The sequence below is a fragment of the Orcinus orca genome, chromosome 4 (assembly GCF_937001465.1).
Source record: "Orcinus orca chromosome 4, mOrcOrc1.1, whole genome shotgun sequence".
NCBI lineage: Eukaryota > Metazoa > Chordata > Mammalia > Artiodactyla > Delphinidae > Orcinus > Orcinus orca.
This window is the reverse complement of record NC_064562.1, coordinates 135197796-135215293: the sequence shown is the minus strand read 5'-3', so window position 1 is coordinate 135215293 and position 17498 is coordinate 135197796. Positions and strand designations below refer to the sequence as shown.

The following is a 17498-nucleotide window of genomic DNA, read 5'->3' as shown; positions in this document are numbered from 1 at the left end:
CCTACAGAGAAAAGACTTAAGACTTGGGGCTCAGGGCGGTGGCGGAGGCATAGCCAAGACTGCGTCTCCGGTCTCCCTGGAAACCACCCTTCCCAGGTCTCCTGGAGCTCGCCCTCCGTTCCTCTCCGCCTCTCATTGGAGCGGGTTAAGTCAGTGGGCGGTCTGTCGGGAGGGGGGGTGGGGCTTCGTTTCCTTCCGGGGCCCTCTCGCAGGAACGTACGGACGTCACGCAGGACGCCGCTGCCCTGACGCTCCGCCTTTGCATCCCCCACTGAGCCCTTAGTAGCTGGCGTTGGCCCTCAGTGGGGAAGCAGGCTTTTTCCCTTCGGAGGCCAGGGGTCCCGCAGCCTCTATCCTACCTGGCCTGGCCTGGCGCTGCCCAGCGCGTCCGTGCCTCCGTCATGGATCTGAATTTAAACCGAGCGGATTATTTACAGGTAAACCTGAGGGGTTGGGGCGGTCGCTGCGCGGGGTGAGCTGCGCTCCCTGAGAGGATTCGATCCTTCCACTGGCGTCTGTTGGGGTGTCTCGGCGGCGACGCGGCGGCACAGGAGCGGATCTGGGTGCCACCCGCCAGACACCTTGCTCACGGGCAACTCCGGCTTGTTGGTGACGGTCCACGGGGACTTGGAAAGAGGGAGCACGCGCCTCCGCGGTGCTGGCGTCTGCCAGGTCCTGAAGATGCTCCGAATGTCCTGATGCGCTCCCGGATTCCTCCCCGGGGCCCTTCTCCTCCTCCCCGGCTGCAGCTTCTAACTCCCTGATCTCCATCTGTACCCAGTCCCTTTTGCCGAGCGCCAGACACTTGTTTCTTACTGTGAGCCGGACCCCACGAGCCAGATCATAATAAAAGCAATGACAGCCGTTTTCGACCGTCTAGTTTATTCTCAGATATTAACACACGTACATATATTTAATCCTCATAAAAATTCCTAAAGTAGGTACATGAGGATCAAGGGGCTCAGAGAAGGTGATTTACACGATAGCGGAAAGGATGGAGTTCCTATTTGAAACAAAGCCTCTGACTCCAGAGCTGGTGTTCTTTCTGGTACACCACCCTGCCTCTCAATATTTCAGCCCTAGACTTTCTCTCCTTCTCCATCTCCTTTTTCAGTAATCCTATTTTGGTTAATGGTACAAATGTTTGTCCTGTCACTTTCCTTGAGAGTCATGCTAGGTACTTCCCACCTTAATATCTTCCCTATCCATCTGGTCACCACATTTTGCTGCTTTTATCTCCTAAATATCTCACGAATCTGTCCCATTTGCTCCCTCCATCTCTGTTACCCCTAGTTCAGTCCTCATCTTCTCTTGCTTGGATAATTGAAATAGCTCCTAGCCTCCAGCTTACCTCCCTCCAAGACATCCTTCATATCATTGCTAGATTGATGTTTCAAAAATACGAAGCTAAACAGATTAAACTTTAATACTACCCCCTAGAATACAGAATTAAAGGATAGACCTATAGTATATGTAAATTCTTGCATTGTCTGTTGTTTCCACCAGTTTCTCTCTCTTTGGTCCCATTCTCCTCCCCTAACCATGCACCACTAGTGACAGTGCCCTGCTGAGCAAACCATGCTGTTTCCATCTTCTGTAACTTTTGTAAAATAATCTTCATCAGCATGGTGGTATTTTAGCTAAAATCTTTTATGTTGCATTTTCAATAATAATCTATTACCAAAGATTTTAAATTACAAACACACTTTAACAACTGTATGAAGTTGTAAAAGAAGGCTTATAGAAATATTTTTTTGGTGTGAAGTATCTTGCCAGTAATGCCACGTTATTATTTTTGACTTGACTTTATAGCATAAATTTTACTATTTTTGATTGTTTCCTGTATTCTGACTTTTGTAGTATATTTCATTAGAAAATAAGTTCATTGCTGATAATAATTATTTCATATCACTAATTAATTGCAATAAAAAAACTGAGGCTTACTATGATTAGAATCTGCTGGTCCTTTTAATCTCTGATTTAATAACTTCAAATTAGTGTATCAGAAATCACTCACCAGGCAGCTGATGTGTTTCCTTAGGTGGGAGTGACCTCTCAGAAGACTATGAAGCTACTTCCTCCTTCAAGATATAGAGCCACACAAAAGGTAACGTAGAGATACTGATTTCTCCATATCTCTTCAGCTCTGACAGAGGAGAGGTTTACATTTCCTTTATTATTGATAAGTTTTTTTTTAATTCCAAGGCTAAAATGGAAATGAATTTCTTTTCATTTGAACAGAGATTAGAATACCAAGGGACATTTATAGACAGTAAGTTTCTTGGACATTATAATTATTATGTACAATTAGTAAATAGTATAAGCAAACTAGTTGAAAACCATATTCCATTTTTCTGGTAATAATTTACCCTGTGTGTACCAGATTGTGTATATGAAAAAAGAAATAAAAAACACAATAGACTGTAGAGAAAATGCTTTTTAAAAACTTTATCATATTTTTAAGAGTAATTAAATATATTGATGTTAATCTTTACATTTAACTAACAATATTGATTATTTTTATAGAAATATTAATCCTGTGATTTCCATAAGACAATTATAATTTCTTGGTAGACTAGTAGGATATTTTAATAGCTGCAAAATAAATATAGTATTCCTATATATTAACATTTTATCAGGATAAATCAACAGATTTTTGGTTGTCATTTATTGTATTCACTCAACTAGAGCAACACTTCTCAAACTTTTTGGTCTCAGGACTCTTTTACACTTTTTAAAAAGATCATTTTATTTATTTTTTATTGAAATATAGTTGATGTACAATATTATATAAGTTACAGGTGTACAATATAGTGATTCATAATTTTCAAGGTTATATTCCATTTAGTTATTATAAAATATTGGCTGTATTCCCTGTGTTATACTATATATCCTTTTAGCTTATTTTATACATAGTAGTTTGTATCTCTTAATCCCCTACTCTTGTGTTGCCCCTCCTCCTTCCCTCTCCCCACTGGTAACCACTGGTAGTTTGTTTTCTATACCTGTGAGTCTGCTACTTTTTTAAAAATATTCACTAGTTTGTTGTATTTTTTAGATTCTGCATACAAATGTTATCATACAGTTTGTCATTCTCTGTCTGACTTATTTCACTTAGCATAATGCCGTCCAAGTCCATCCATGTTGTTGCAAAAGGCAAAATTTCATTCTTTTTTATGGCTGAGTAGTATTCTTTATCCATCATCTGTTGATGGACACTTAGGTTCCTTCCATATCTTGGCAATTGTAAATAATGCTGCTGTGAACATTAGGGTGCATGTACCTTTTCGAATTCATGTTTTTGGGATTTTTTGGATATATACCCAGGAGTGGCATTGCTGGGTCATATGGTAGTTCTATTTTTAGTTGTTTGAGGAACCTCTGTACTGTTCTCCACTGTGGCTACACCAATTTTCATTCCCACCAACAGTGTACGAGGGTTTCCCTTTTCTGCACATCCTTGCCAACATTTGTTATTTCTGTTCTTTTTGATGATAGCCATTCTGACTGGTGTGAGGTGATATCTCATTGTGGTTTTGATTTGCATTTCCCTGATGATTAGCGGTGTTGAGCATCTTTTCATGTGCCTGTTGGCCATCTGCATTTCCTCTTTGGAAAAATGTCTGTGCAGGTCTTCTGCCCATTTTTTAATCAGGTTGTTTGTTTTTTTTATGTTAAGTTGTATGAGCTGCTTACATATTTTGGATATTAACCCCTTATTGGTCTTATTATTTGCAAATATTTTCTCCCATTCGATAGGTTGTCTTTTTGTTTTTTTGATGGTTTCCTTTGCTTTGCAAAAGCTTTTGAATTTTTTTTTTTTTTTTGCGGTACGTGGGCCTCTCACTGTTGTGGCCTCTCCAGCTGCGGAGCACAGGCTTCAGACGCGCAGGCTCAGCGTCCATGGCTCACGGGCCCAGCCACTCCGCGGCATGTGGGACTCTCTCGGACCGGGGCACGAACCCGCGTCCCCTGCATCAGCAGGCGGACTCTCAACCACTGCGCCACCAGGGAAGCCCTAAAAGCTTTTAAATTTAATTAGGTAAATCAGCTATACGTCAATAAAAATAAAAAGTAAAAAGTTTTAAAAATATCAAATAGGTCTGTCACAACCTCATTTTGATAAATTTTTTTAAATATATGAATTTATTTATTTATTTTTGGCTACATTGGGTCTTTGTTGCTGCGTGTGGGCTTTCTCTAGTTGCAGTGAGCAGAGGATACTCTTCGCAGCGGTGTGTGGGCTTCTCATTGCGGTGGCTTCTCTTGTTGCGGAGCATGGGCTCTAGGTGCGCAAGCTTCAGTAGTTGTGGCACTCGGGCTCAGTAGTTATGGCTTGCGGGCTCTAGAGCTCATGCTCAGTAGTTGTGGTGCACGGGCTTAGCTGCTCCGTGGCATGTGGGATCTCCCCGGACCAGGGCTCGAACCCGTGTCCCCTGCATTCGCAGGCTGACTCTTAACCACTGCGCCACCAGGGAAGTGCCTGGTAATGTTTTAAAAGTTAATCTTAAAATGTTCTTATGCTCCAGTTAAAGGAAAGAAAATTGCCTCCTTGTCATTTCTGTCTCTATTTTCTTGTTCTGTTTACCTTGTAGGAACAGAACAGAAAGCCAGCTACTTCCATAACAACTCTTCATAGCCTTCTCTTTGGCCCTTTCTTACAATTCTTTGGTGGATATTTTTTGTGGGGATGTCTTTACTAGATTTTCTGGTCTCTACTTTTAAAATCATAATTTATATATTGAGAATCTTGTTTTCCCCATATAAGTTAGTAGGGCATAATAACAGTAATTTTATATTCTCTTCAATCTGTTACAGGTGGTTGTTGGAGATCATGATGGAGTAGTTATGTGCTTTGGCATGAAGAAGGGAGAAACAGTGGTATGTGTACCTTTTGAATACTCCTACATTAAAATTTTTTCTAAAGCATAATGAAAAATAGGTTAAGGGAAGTAGTCATATGAAGTATGAGATTACAGGCAGCATGAGAGTCATTTGCTAGCCATTTGTAAAACATCTTTGACAGCCTAGGGTGATATATTAGTTTTTTATGCTGTGTAATAAGTTACCTCAAATTTAGGGGCTTAAAACAAAACACATTTATTATCTCACGGGGCAGGAGTCCAAGCTTGAGACCTCACGTGGCTGCAACACATGTACAGCCAGGCTCTATTTCTTTCTGGAGCTCAGGGTCCTATTCCAAGCCCAGGTAGTTGTTGGAAGAATTCAGTTCTTTACTGTTGTTGGACTGAGGTCCCCACTTTATTGCTGTCCGTAAGCCAGGGCCTGCTTTCAGCGTCCTGAGGCCCGCCACAATTCCTTGCCATGCGCTCTTCTCCCAGGCCCTCGCACAACATGGTGAACTGCTTCTTCAGGCCAACAGGGAAATCTGTCCAGTCTGCTAAGATGGAGTCTTATATAACAGGGTAACATGGACGTGACCGTCACATCACCTTTGCCACTTAATATAGCCTAACCAAGGAAGGGAGTTTTATGTCATCCTATTCCCAGATCATAGTTTACAAGTGATGGGTCTGAGATGTGAACTCTTATATTCATTCTACATTATATGAAATTTGCAAAAAGATGAAGAGGGTAAAAACTATCAGAAACTCAGTGTTTCCATTGTTCATATATCCTTCCAGATATTTTATTCTCTGTGTATAAGTCATTGGCGGTGAAGGGAAGAAACTGATGCCAATAATAATATAGAAAATAATGAGGAATAAACTAAGGATGCAAATGTTTCCAATTAAATAGAGAGATATGAAGTTATATGCTCAGGTTTTCAGTAAATTCTACAGTCCTTAATTTATACTACTAAAATTTATAAAATTGTAAGGGAACCAGGAGAGATTAGTTTTAAAAAGATGATTAAGGTATAGAAACATGTGCACTGGAACCAGCTGAGGAATCTTGGTAAAATGCAGATTCTCATTCAGTAGATCTCGGGTTGAGCCTGAGAGTCTGCATTTCTAATAAGGTAAGTGATGCTAGTGCTGCTGCTTAGCGAACCCTACTTTGAGTTGCAAGAGTTTAGATTTTAATAATGTCATTGAAATGCAATGTGTGTGGGAATAAACGTTGCAAAGTTTGAAGATATTTAGCAAAAAACCCAGAAGGCCACTAGATACATTTGCATCTAAAGGTGTTCCTATTTAGAACTATAATATATTGTAAGTTTAAAATCACAGCATTTTTTATGGTAAAAGAAAATACTTGAAATGAATTTGTGTACTTAATTTTTTCCTCAATGATTTTTGCAGACAGTCTTCAAGACTTTACCTGGGCAGAAGATTGCCAGATTGGAACTAGGAGGGGTTCTTAACACGCCCCAGGAGAAAATTTTTATTGCTGCAGGATCTGAAATTAGAGGCTTCACAAAGAGAGGAAAACAGTTTCTCTCTTTTGAAACAAACCTCACTGAAAGCATTAAAGCTATGTATGTTTATTCTCTTTTTTTTTTTTTACATATCCATTTACAATATTTTGGATAGGTGACAAACATCAGATTAAGTATCACATCTTAGTAGGTTATCTGGGAAATAATTAAAGATACTTTATTAGTTGGAAATTAAATTTGACCTGGAGTCAGTACAAAATCAATTGGGTGTTGAAATCTTATCTTTTTAAGACATTTATAGTATTTATAGCTTCATGTTTGACTAGTTAGTTCTGTTATGATTCATGATCAAAGTATAAAAGAAGTGAAAGGAAATCTCCAGATATTTAGGTTCCTGTTGCTTTGCTGTCTCTGGTAGTTCTGATTTTGAGGTAGCATCATTTTGTTAAAAGCCTGGCCATCAAAGTTAATGACTACCAAAAAGGTATAATTTGAGGTGAGTCAGGTAAGACTCTAAGTGAAAAATAGCTTCCTTAATGGCTTCCTGCTATGTGAAATTTTGCAATTAAAATTTTAGCTTTTGAATCGTGGAGAACTGGAAGAGGCTTTAAAGTTTATCTATCCACTGTCCTTCAAACCTGCTACTGAGGAGAATCCCTTGGAAGATTTAAACAATAGATTCCTTGTCCTACCTCATACCTGCAGAATCAGAATTATTAGGAGTGGGTGAAAAGAACAGTTTTTCATTTGAATCCTATGCAGCCATGTTATATAAGCAGTCAGACCTTGGTTTGGAAACTACTTATCCAGAGTTCTGTTAATGTATAGCTGTCCTGTGTAATTCTGTATAATGCACAGCATGTGTCCTGATGTCTGGGCTGTAAAACTTAGGTTTGATGAGATTAGATAAGAATTAAACAGTGACAAGTAGAAGTAATTTCAGTGGCTTAATAAGAATATCATTCATTTCTAGAAATGCTTTTCTAGATAGACATGGCCAGTGATAACTGTGAAATACTAAAACCAAAGTAGCTAATTATTAGCATACCTCCACATTCAGAAAGGAGTTTCCCAGCCAATAGTCTCTTTAGCTAGTTTCTTAAATGTTTTTACTGGAGTGGCAGAGGTAGGATGGAAAAGTTCTTTACTCAGTTTTTGAAAATTTATTATCTGAATCACCACATTGATAAGGTTGCATGGGAAAACAAGATTATAACTTGACAATATTCAGTAAGAAAACTGACCACTTATAAAATTAATTACCACTCATTAATTTCAAATCTTGTAAGAGATTTAGAATTTCATTAAGTTGATAAAAATTATATTAAGAGAACCTTTTATTTATTTATTTTAAACAGCAGGTTCTTATTTATCGATTTTATACATATTAGTGTATATATGTCAATCCCAATCTCCCAATTCATCCCAGCACCACCAGCCCCCCCGCCACTTTTCCCCCTTGGTGTCCATAACGTTTGTTCTCTACATCTGTGTCTCTATTTCTGCCCTGAAAACCTGTTCATCTGTACCATTTTTTTAGGTTCCACATATATGCGTTAATATACGATATTTGTTTTTCTCTTTCTGACTTACTACACTCTGTATGACAGTCTCCAGATTCATCCACGTCTCTACAAATGACCCAATTTCGTTCCTTTTTATGGCTGAGTAATATTCCATTGTATATATGTACCACATCTTCTTTATCCATTCATCTGCTGATGGCATTTAGGTTGCTTCCATGACCTGGCTATTGTAAATAGTGCTACAATGAACATTGGGGTGCATGCGTCTCTTTGAATTATGGTTTTCTCTGGGTATATGCCCAGTAGTGCAATTGCTGGGTCATATGGTAATTCTATTTTTAGTTTTTTAAGGAACCTTCATACTGTGCTTCGTAGTGGCTATATCAATTTACATTCCCACCAACAGTGCAAGAGGGTTCCCTTTTCTCCACACCCTCTCCAGCATTTGTTGTTTGTAGATTTTCTGATGATGCCCATTCTAACTGGTGTGAGGTGATACCTCATTGTAGTTTTGATTTGCATTTCTCTCATAATTAGTGATGTTGAGCATCGTTTCATGTGTTTTTTGGCAATCTGTATGTCTTCTTTGGAGAAATGTCTATTTAGGTCTTCTGCCCATTTTTGGATTGGGTTGTTTGTTCTTTTAATATTGAGCTGCATGAGCTGTTTATATATTTTAGAGATTAATCCTTTGTCTGTTGATTCGTTTGCAAATATTTTATCCCATTCTGAGGGTTGTCTTTTTGTCTTGTTTGTAGTTTCCTTTGCTTTGCAAAAGCTTTTAAGTTTCATTAGATCCCATTTGTTTGTTTTCATTTTTATTTCCATTACTCTAGGAGGTGGATCAAAAAAGATCTTGCTGGGATTTATGTGAAAGAGTGTTCTTCTTATGTTTTCCTCTAAGAGTTTCATAGTGTCTGGTCTTACATTTAGGTCTCTAATCCATTTTGAGTTTATTTTTGTGTATGGTGTTAGGGAGTGTTCTAATTTCATTCTTTTACATGTAGCTGTCCACTTTTCCCAGCACCACTTATTGAAGAGACTGTCTTTTCTCCATTGTATATCCTTGCCTCCTTTGTCATAGATTAGTTGACCATAGGTGTGTGGGTTTATCTCTGGGCTTTCTATCCTGTTCCGTTGATCTATATTTCTGTTTCTGTGCCAGTACCACATTGTCTTGATTACTGTAGCTTTGTAGTATAGTCCGAAGTCAGGGAGTCTGGTTCCTCTAGCTCCATTTTTTTCTCTCAGAACTGCTTTGGCTATTCGGGGTCTTTTGTGTCTCCATACAAATTTTAAGATTTTTTGTTCTATTTCTGTAAAAAATGCCATTGGTAATTTGATAGTGATTGCATTGAATGTGTAGATTGCTTTGGTTAGTATAGTCATTTTCACAATATTGATTCTTCCAATCCATGAGCATGGTATATCTCTCCATTTGTTTGTAGCATCTTTAATTTCTTTCATCAGTGTCTTATACTTTTCTGCATATAGGTCTTTTGTCTCCTTAGGTAGGTTTATTCCTAGGTATTTTATTCTTTTTGTTGCAGTGGTGAATGGGATTGTTTCCTTAATTTCCCTTTCTGATCTTTCATTGTTAGTGTATAGGAATGCAAGAGATTTGTGTGCATCAATTTTGTATCCTGCAACTTTACCAAATTCATTGATTAGCTCTAGTAGTTTTCTGGTGGCATCTTTAGGATTCTCTATGTATAGTATCATGTCATCTGCAAACAGTGACAGTTTTACTTCTTTTCCTATTTATATTCCTTTTATTTCTTTTTCTTCTCTGATTGCCGTGACTACGACTGCCAAAACTGTGTTGAATAATAGTGGCAAGAGTGGACATCCTTGTCTTGTTCCTGATCTTAGAGGAAATGCTTTCAGTTTTTCACCATTGAGAATGATGTTGGCTGTGGGTTTGTTATATATGGCCTTTATTATGTTGAAGTAGGTTCCTTCTTTGTCCACTTTCTGGAGAGTTTTTATCATAAATGGGTGTTGAATTTTGTCAAAAGCTTTTTCTGCATCTATTGAGACGATCATATGGTTTTTCTTCTTCAGTTTGTTAATGTGTATCACATTGATTGATTTGCATATCTTGAAGAATCCTTGCATCCCTGGGATGAATTCCACTTGATCATGGTGTATGATCCTTTTAATGTGTTGTTGGATTCTGTTTGACAGTATTTTGTTGACGATTTTTGCACTGTATTCATCAGTGATATTGGTCTGTAATTTTCTTTTTTTTAGTATCTTTGTCTGGTTTTGGTATCAGGGTGATGGTGGCCTCACAGAATGAATTTGAGAGTGTTCCTTCCTCTGCAATTTTTTGGAAGAGTTTGAGAAGGATGGGTGTTAGCTCTTCTCTAAATGTTTGATAGAATTCACCTCTGAAGACATCTGGTCGTGGACTTTTGTTTGTTGGAATATTTTTAATCACAGTTTCAATTTCATTACTTGTGATTGGTCTGTTCATATTTTCTATTTCTTCCTGGTTCAGTCTTGGAAAGTTATACCTTTCTAAGGATTTGTCCATTTCTTCCAGGTTTTCCATTTTATTGGCATGTAGTTGCTTGTAGTAGTCTCTTATGATGCTTTGTATTTCTGTGGTGTCCATTGTAACTTCTCCTTTTTCATTTTTAATTTTATTGATTTGAGTCCTCTCCCTCTTTATCTTGATGAGTCTGGCTAAAGGTTTATCAGTTTTGTTTATCTTCTCAAAGAACCAGCTTTTAGTTTTATTGATCTTTGCTATTGTTTTTTTGTTTCTATTTCATTTATTTCTGCTCTGATCTTTATGATTTCTTTCCTTCCACTAACTTTGGGTTTTATTTGTTCTTCTTTCTCTAGTTCCTTTAGGTGTAAGGTTAGATTGTTTATTTGAGATTTTTCTTGTTTCTTGAGGTAGGCTTGTATAGCTATAAACTTCCCTCTTAGAAATGCTTTTGCTGCATTCCATAGGTTTTGAATTGTCGTGTTTCATTGTCATTTGTCTCTAGGTATTTTTTGATTTTTTCTTTGATTTCTTCAGTGATCTCTTGGTTATTAAATAGTGTATTGTTTAGCCTCCATGTGTTTGTGTTTTTTACATTTTTTTTTCCCTGTAATTGACTTCTAGTCTCATAGCATTGTGGTTGGAAAAGATGCTTGTTATGATTTCAATTTTCTTAAATTCACCGAGGCTTGATTTGTGACCCACGATGTGATCTATCCTGGAGAATGTTCTGTGTGCACTTGAGAAGAACGTGTAATCTGCTGTTTTTGGATAGAATGTCCTATAAAAATCAATTAAATGTATCTAGTCTATTGTGTCAGTTAAAGCTTGTATTTCCTTATTAATTTTCTGTCTGGATGATCTGTCCATTGGTGTAAGTGAGGTGTTAAAGTCCCCCACTATAATTGTGTTACTGTCGATTTTCTCTCTTATAGATGTTAGCAGTTGCCTTATCTATTGAGATGCTCCTATGTTGGGTGCATATATATTTATAATTGTTATATCTTCTTGGATTGACCCCTTGATCATTATGTAGTGTCCTTCCTTTTCTCTTGTAACATTCTTTATTTTAAAGTCTACTTTATCTGATATGAAAATTGCTACTCCAGCTTTCTTTTGATTTCCATTTGCATGCAATATCTTTTTCCATCCACTCACATTGTCTGTATGTGTTCCTAGGTCTGAAGTGGGTCTCTTGTAGGCAGCATATATGGGTCTTGTTTTTGTATCCATTCAGCAAGCCTGTGTCTTTTGGTTGGAGCATTTAATCCACTCACGTTTAAGGTAATTATCGATATGTATGTTCCTAATACCATTTTCTTAATTGTCTTGGGTTTGTTTTTGTAGGTCCTTTTCTTCTCATGTGTTTCCCACTTAGAGAAGTTCTTTTAGCATTTGTTGTAGAGCTGGTTTGGTGGTTCTGAATTCTCTTAGCTTTTGCTTGTCTGTAAAGCTTTTGATTTCTCCATCGAATCTGAATGAGATCCTTGCTGAGTAGAGTAATCTGGGTTGTAGGTTCTTCCCTTTCATCACTTTAAATATATTGTGCCACTCCATTCTGGCCTGTAGAGTTTCTGCTGAGAAATCAACTGTTAACCTTATGGGAGTTCCCTTGTATGTTATTTGTCATTTTTCCCTTGTGGCTTTCAATAATTTTTCTTTGTCTTTAGTTTTTGCCAATTTGATTACTATGTGTCTCAGCATGTTTCTCCTTGGGTTTATCCTGCCTGGGATTCTCTGTGCTTCCTGGAATTGGGTGGCTATTTCCTTTCCCATGTTAGGGAAGTTTTCGACTATAATCTTTTCAAATATTTTCTCTGGTCCTTTCTCTCTCTCTTCTCCTCTGGAACCCCTATAATGTGAATGTTGTTATGTCTAATGTTGTCCCAGAGGTCTCTTAGGCTCTCTTCATTTCTTTTCATTCTTTTTTCTTTATTCTGTTCTACAGCAGTGAATTCCACCATTCTGTCTTCCAGGTTACTTATCTGTTCTTCTGCCTCAGTTATTCTGCTATTGATTCCTTCTAGTGTATTTTTCATTTCAGTTGTTTTATTGTTCATCTCTGTTTGTTTGTTCTTTAATCCTTCTAGGTTTTTGTTCAACATTTCTTACATCTTCTCAATCTTTGCCTCCATTCTTTTTCCGAGGTCCTGGATCATCTTCACTATCATTTTTCTGAATTCTTTTTCTGGAAGGTTGCCTATCTCCACTCCATTTAGTTGTTTTTCTGGGGTTTTTCTTGTTCCTTCATCTGGTACAAAGTCCTCTGCCTTTTCATTTTGTCTATCTTTCTATGTATGAGGTTTTCCTTCCACAGGGTGTGGAATTGTAGTTCTTCTTGCTTCTGCTGTCTGCCCTCTATTAAGAGAACTTCTGAAATCATATGCAGAGCCACAAAGTGAAGCCATTTGAACAATAATTGAAGAAGAGAAAATCAATGAGGATCATTATAGGATAAGGAATAATTTTAGTATCAAAAATTTTTTAAATAGACCTTAGAGGAGAAGTGGAAAAATAGGTGAAACCGTCAAATAAATGCCCTCTTTATGATCACATGGTGATAGCTATCTAGAAGTGAAGATAATATACTAGTATATAATTTTTGTCAAAAATTTTAGCTCCCCAGTGGAAACTTGATTCATTATAAGAATTATAACATAGTTGAGATTATTTATCTAAATTTTGTTAAATATAATTTGAAATGAAGTTATTATTTCTTTTTTCAAGTTAAAATTCTAGTGAAGTCATTTTTTCCACTGTTTGTTATTTAGTTTCAAGTAGATTCAGTTCAAATAGCCGTATTCTATTCAATGTGGTAGTAAGAAAGCTAACTGTAGAGTTAAAAACTGAGTTGCAATCCAGTCTACTGTCTACTAGTTCCGTGCCTTTATGCAAGTTACTTAACATTTTATTATTCTCCTTAAAAAGGGATAATAATGGTCCCTAGTTTATAAAGTTATGAGGATTGAGCTAATACATGTGTCACTTAGGACAGTGCTTGGCACATATTACACATTCAAAAAAGTTACTTTTTGATATAGTAATTGTTTTCAGATATAGACAATGAATATTACCATTATCTTGTCTTTGTTTTCAGTTTTACTGAGCTCAATTTTTGAGACGCCTGAGGCCTGTAGAACCTCATTTTCAGCTTTCAAAATCAATGCTTTACCAGAAGGCTAGAAATTAAGTGGGGGGAACGAAAACAAACCAAAAGTGTCCTCTGAGTCTGTGATAAAATGATAGTAAACTGTATATAAATAAACTTTTATTTTCATCTCTGAAAATTATTCAGGAGCTTTCTGAATCTTAAATTGATATCTTAAATTACTTTTAATATTCTCAGGCACATATCTGGCTCAGACCTTTTTCTCAGTGCAAGTTATATCTATAACCATTATTGTGACTGCAAAGACCAACATTATTACCTTTCTGGAGACAAAATCAATGACGTCATCTGCCTTCCAGTGGAAAGAGTACTTCGTGATGTACCGGTGTTGGCCTGCCAGGACAGAGTACTCAGAGTTTTACAGGTTGCTGTTATTTGCATTTTTATAGTTTTCCATAATTTAGGTAAAAAAATATTGCTGAACAGTGTATACTTGAGATAAATTACTTTAGTGACTACTACCACTTTAAATATCTTAAAATTATATCTTGAAAAATTTTTTTAATATTTTAATTAACAAACTTTTATTTTTTTTCCTTGAGGTGAATGTGTAGAAATCTTTGACAAGTTTTTAGAGAGGCATATATGGAAGAAAGGACACTTTTCCCCCCACACATAATATGTGAGTTAGTACAATAAGAATCTAATGCCTTTGCTATAGGGAACCCTTCCTAGCTTTTCCTTTTTTTTTTTTTTTTTTTTTTTTCGCTGTACGTGGGCCTCTCACCTCTCACTGTTGTGGCCTCTCCCGTTGCGGAGCACAGGCTCCGGACACAGAGGCTCAGCAGCCATGGCTCACGGGCCTAGCCGCTCTGTGGCATGTGGGATCTTCCCAGACCGGGGCATGAACCCGTGTCCCCTGCATCGGCAGGCGGACTCTCAACCACTGCACCACCAGGGAAGCCCCCCCCCCCCGTTTTTTTTTTATTTCTTCTATCACTCTCCCCTCTCCCAAAAAATCAAATTAAAGGAGGAAATTGGGTTGGGGAGAGGGTGTTAGGCTTTAACAGGAGAGAGTTGAGATCAGGGTTGTATCATTTGAATTTACCCAGCATTTATGACAGTATGTTGAACAGAATAAGCACTCAATAAATATTTGAAAAAGCATCTACTATCTTTATATTTCTATTAAAAACCATGATTGGCTAAAACAACTACTTAAGGCCATTCTTATTAGTAGTACTAATTACAACTGTCTTCTTGAAAGTGACTTTTTTTTTTTTTTGGCCGCACCACACGGCTTGTGGGATCTTAGTTCCCAGACCAGGGATTGAACCCAGACCCTTAGCAGTGAAAGCACTGAGTCCTAACCACTGGACCAGCAGGGACTTCCGAAAGTGACTTTCAATAAAATAGACATACCCTCTCTCTCCTTCTCTCTCTCTCTCTCTCTCTCACTCACACACAAACACACACACACACACACACACACACACACACACACACACACACACACACACACACATACACACACACACATACACACACACATACACATACACCCATAAAACAAAGTTTAGATGTAAATAACATATAACAAGTGGATTAAGTGGATCAAAATTTAGGATGATAGTGCAATTGAACAAAAAGTCTAGCTGTTTATTCTGTGCCACCAAAGGCTATCTCACTCTTTGGAATTTCATAGTTAGATGGCTTGTCTCGGCACCATCCATTTTATAGAAGAAATCAAGTGGTTCTATGAAGTTCTTTTTTTTTTTTTCTCTATGGGGAATTAAAGTAATGTTCAAGGTTCACTCTAGGGGGGTGAACGATTAATTTCTCCCCTAGCCTATGCTCAAATATGAGTTGTTTGAATAAGGCTTTTAACGAGTTGGCTCACACCCATTTAGAAATTGATCTGGCTGAATTCTAGGATTCTGCTTTGTTTAACAAGAGATCCATATGCTAATTGTAAAAAAAAAAAATCACTAAGTATTTGTGCAAAGTAAAAAGTTGAAGTCTTTCCTCTGCCCTGCACACTTTTCCCCTACTCTCTGTCTGCCTTTGTAGGCAATCTGTTACCCCAAAGGTAGCCTTTTAAAAAAAAACAGTTTTGTGTGTATTCTTTTGTGTTTATATAGTTATATGTAGATATCTGTGAATTTTTAATGTTTTTCTAAATAAAATATAAAGCATATGGCTCTTATATATTCTATACATATTTAAAAATTTTAAACAATAATGGTATACCAGATTTACTGTAATTTTGCCAATGTTTTTTCATTGAGTGATTTATCATATTTTTTCTATGTGAATTTAATACTTCTACCTCATTCTTTAACAGCTTCACAAATACTATTCACAAATACTATGCAAATACTATGCATTATAAGTGACAAAATTGAAAAAAAGACAAATAAAAGGATTTAACTGTTTTCTTATCTAAAAAGCAGGTCATTCTGCCTCTTACTAGAGTGGGTTTCCAAAATACCCAACGGCAAGGCCAGAGTTTTCTGAGTCTGTTTGAATGTGCTCTAAGTTAAAGCCCTTGAGTTAGAGAGGACAGAAGAAACAACTTGTTCATGGAAAGTTTTGATAGGGAAATTTACCAGTGTCAAGTTTTCAGGCAAACAAAGTACCTAAAGTGAAAAGTATACAAAGTGGAGAATATTTGAAATATTTATTTCCTCACTCTTTATATTTTATATATGTATATTTTTATTATAAAATGAGTCGACATGTGCAGAATTGCTAACAAATAGAAGTTAATATTCACAATCTAGTTTTTTTCAGTAGTTTTATTCCAGGGTTCTTTATATGAATATTGATATTATTTATGAATACCTATATTATTTTAAATTTGTCTTCTGTTTTAGTTTTAAAATACTTGTTCTCCTTCAGGGATCTGATGTGATGTATGAAATTGAAGTTCCTGGCCCACCTACTGTTTTAGCCCTACACAATGGAAATGGCGGTAATCAGGGCTTTATTTTTGACAATCAAATAAGGGAGTGAGTTACGTTATTTAAGTTTAGATATTTCAGGGTTTTTAATCATTTAACTATATATTAAGTGAAAATGGGAAATTGTAGGAAGAACATGAACTGGAATAGAGACAATTGTCTTCTAACTTGCCAGTTGTTAACAGTAATGTGTTATTGAACTTTAATTTTTTAGTTTCCTCATCTTAAAATTAGTTGATGAGGAAAGGTCTTATCTCTTATGGTTATACATTCTGTGAATGTATAACCATCCTTCTAAATTAAGTAAATTAATTAAAATCTGTCTTCTCATTTAATATTTTAAATGAGATTTTTACATGAAAGACAATACATTTGAAAATATTTCAATTTTAAAGAAATAGTGTGAGTTGTAGGGTAAATATAATATGTTGACTTTACATATAACTAGGTGACTCTGGAGAAGACCTTTTGTTTGGAACGTCAGATGGAAAACTTGGGCTTATTCAGATCACTACATCCAAACCAATACACAAGTGGGAAATTCGAAATGAGAAAAAGAGGGGAGGTATTTTTTATTTATTTATTTATTTATTTATGGCTGTGTTGGGTCTTCATTGCTGCGCGTGGGCTTTCTCTCGTGGCGAGCGGGGGCTATTCTTTGTTGCGGTGTGCGGGCTTCTCATTGTGGTGGCTTCTCTTGTTGCGGAGCACGGTCTCTAGGTGCACGTGCTTCAGTAGTTGTGGCACGTGGGCTCAGTAGTAGTGGTTCATGGGCTCTAGAGCACAGGCTTAGTAGTTGTGACACATTGGCTTAGTTGCTCTGTGGCATGTGGCATCTTCCTGGACCAGGGCTCAAACCCGTATCCCCTGCATTGGCAGGCGGATTCTTAACCACTGCACCACCAGGGAAGTCGGGAGGTATGTTTTTGATGTAATTCAGATTCTGAATTTCAGTGATTTTTAAATAAAATATACTGGGAATTTCCTGGTGATTCAATGGTTAGGACTCTGTGCTTTCACTTCCAAGGGTGTGGGTTCGATAGATAGATAAATAGGTCAA

General features: G+C 37.1%; 1 protein-coding gene across 3 annotated transcripts in view; it reads left to right on the top strand.

The window, feature by feature from the left end:
• The first annotated feature begins 223 nt into the window (after positions 1-223).
• Positions 224-17498, top strand: part of BBS7 (Bardet-Biedl syndrome 7) — a 44475-nt gene continuing 27200 nt past the window's right edge. For 2 of the 3 annotated variants that reach the window (XM_033419347.2, XM_004265097.3), the window contains exons 1-7: positions 224-437; positions 2042-2107; positions 4819-4881; positions 6267-6442; positions 13713-13899; positions 16377-16449; positions 16887-17003. In XM_033419347.2, coding sequence (XP_033275238.2) covers positions 402-437; positions 2042-2107; positions 4819-4881; positions 6267-6442; positions 13713-13899; positions 16377-16449; positions 16887-17003 — 718 coding nt within the window. In that variant the 5' untranslated portion in view covers positions 224-401. The remainder of the gene's footprint in view (positions 438-2041; positions 2108-4818; positions 4882-6266; positions 6443-13712; positions 13900-16376; positions 16450-16886; positions 17004-17498) is intronic. The other variant, XM_033419348.2, reaches the window with a different exon arrangement.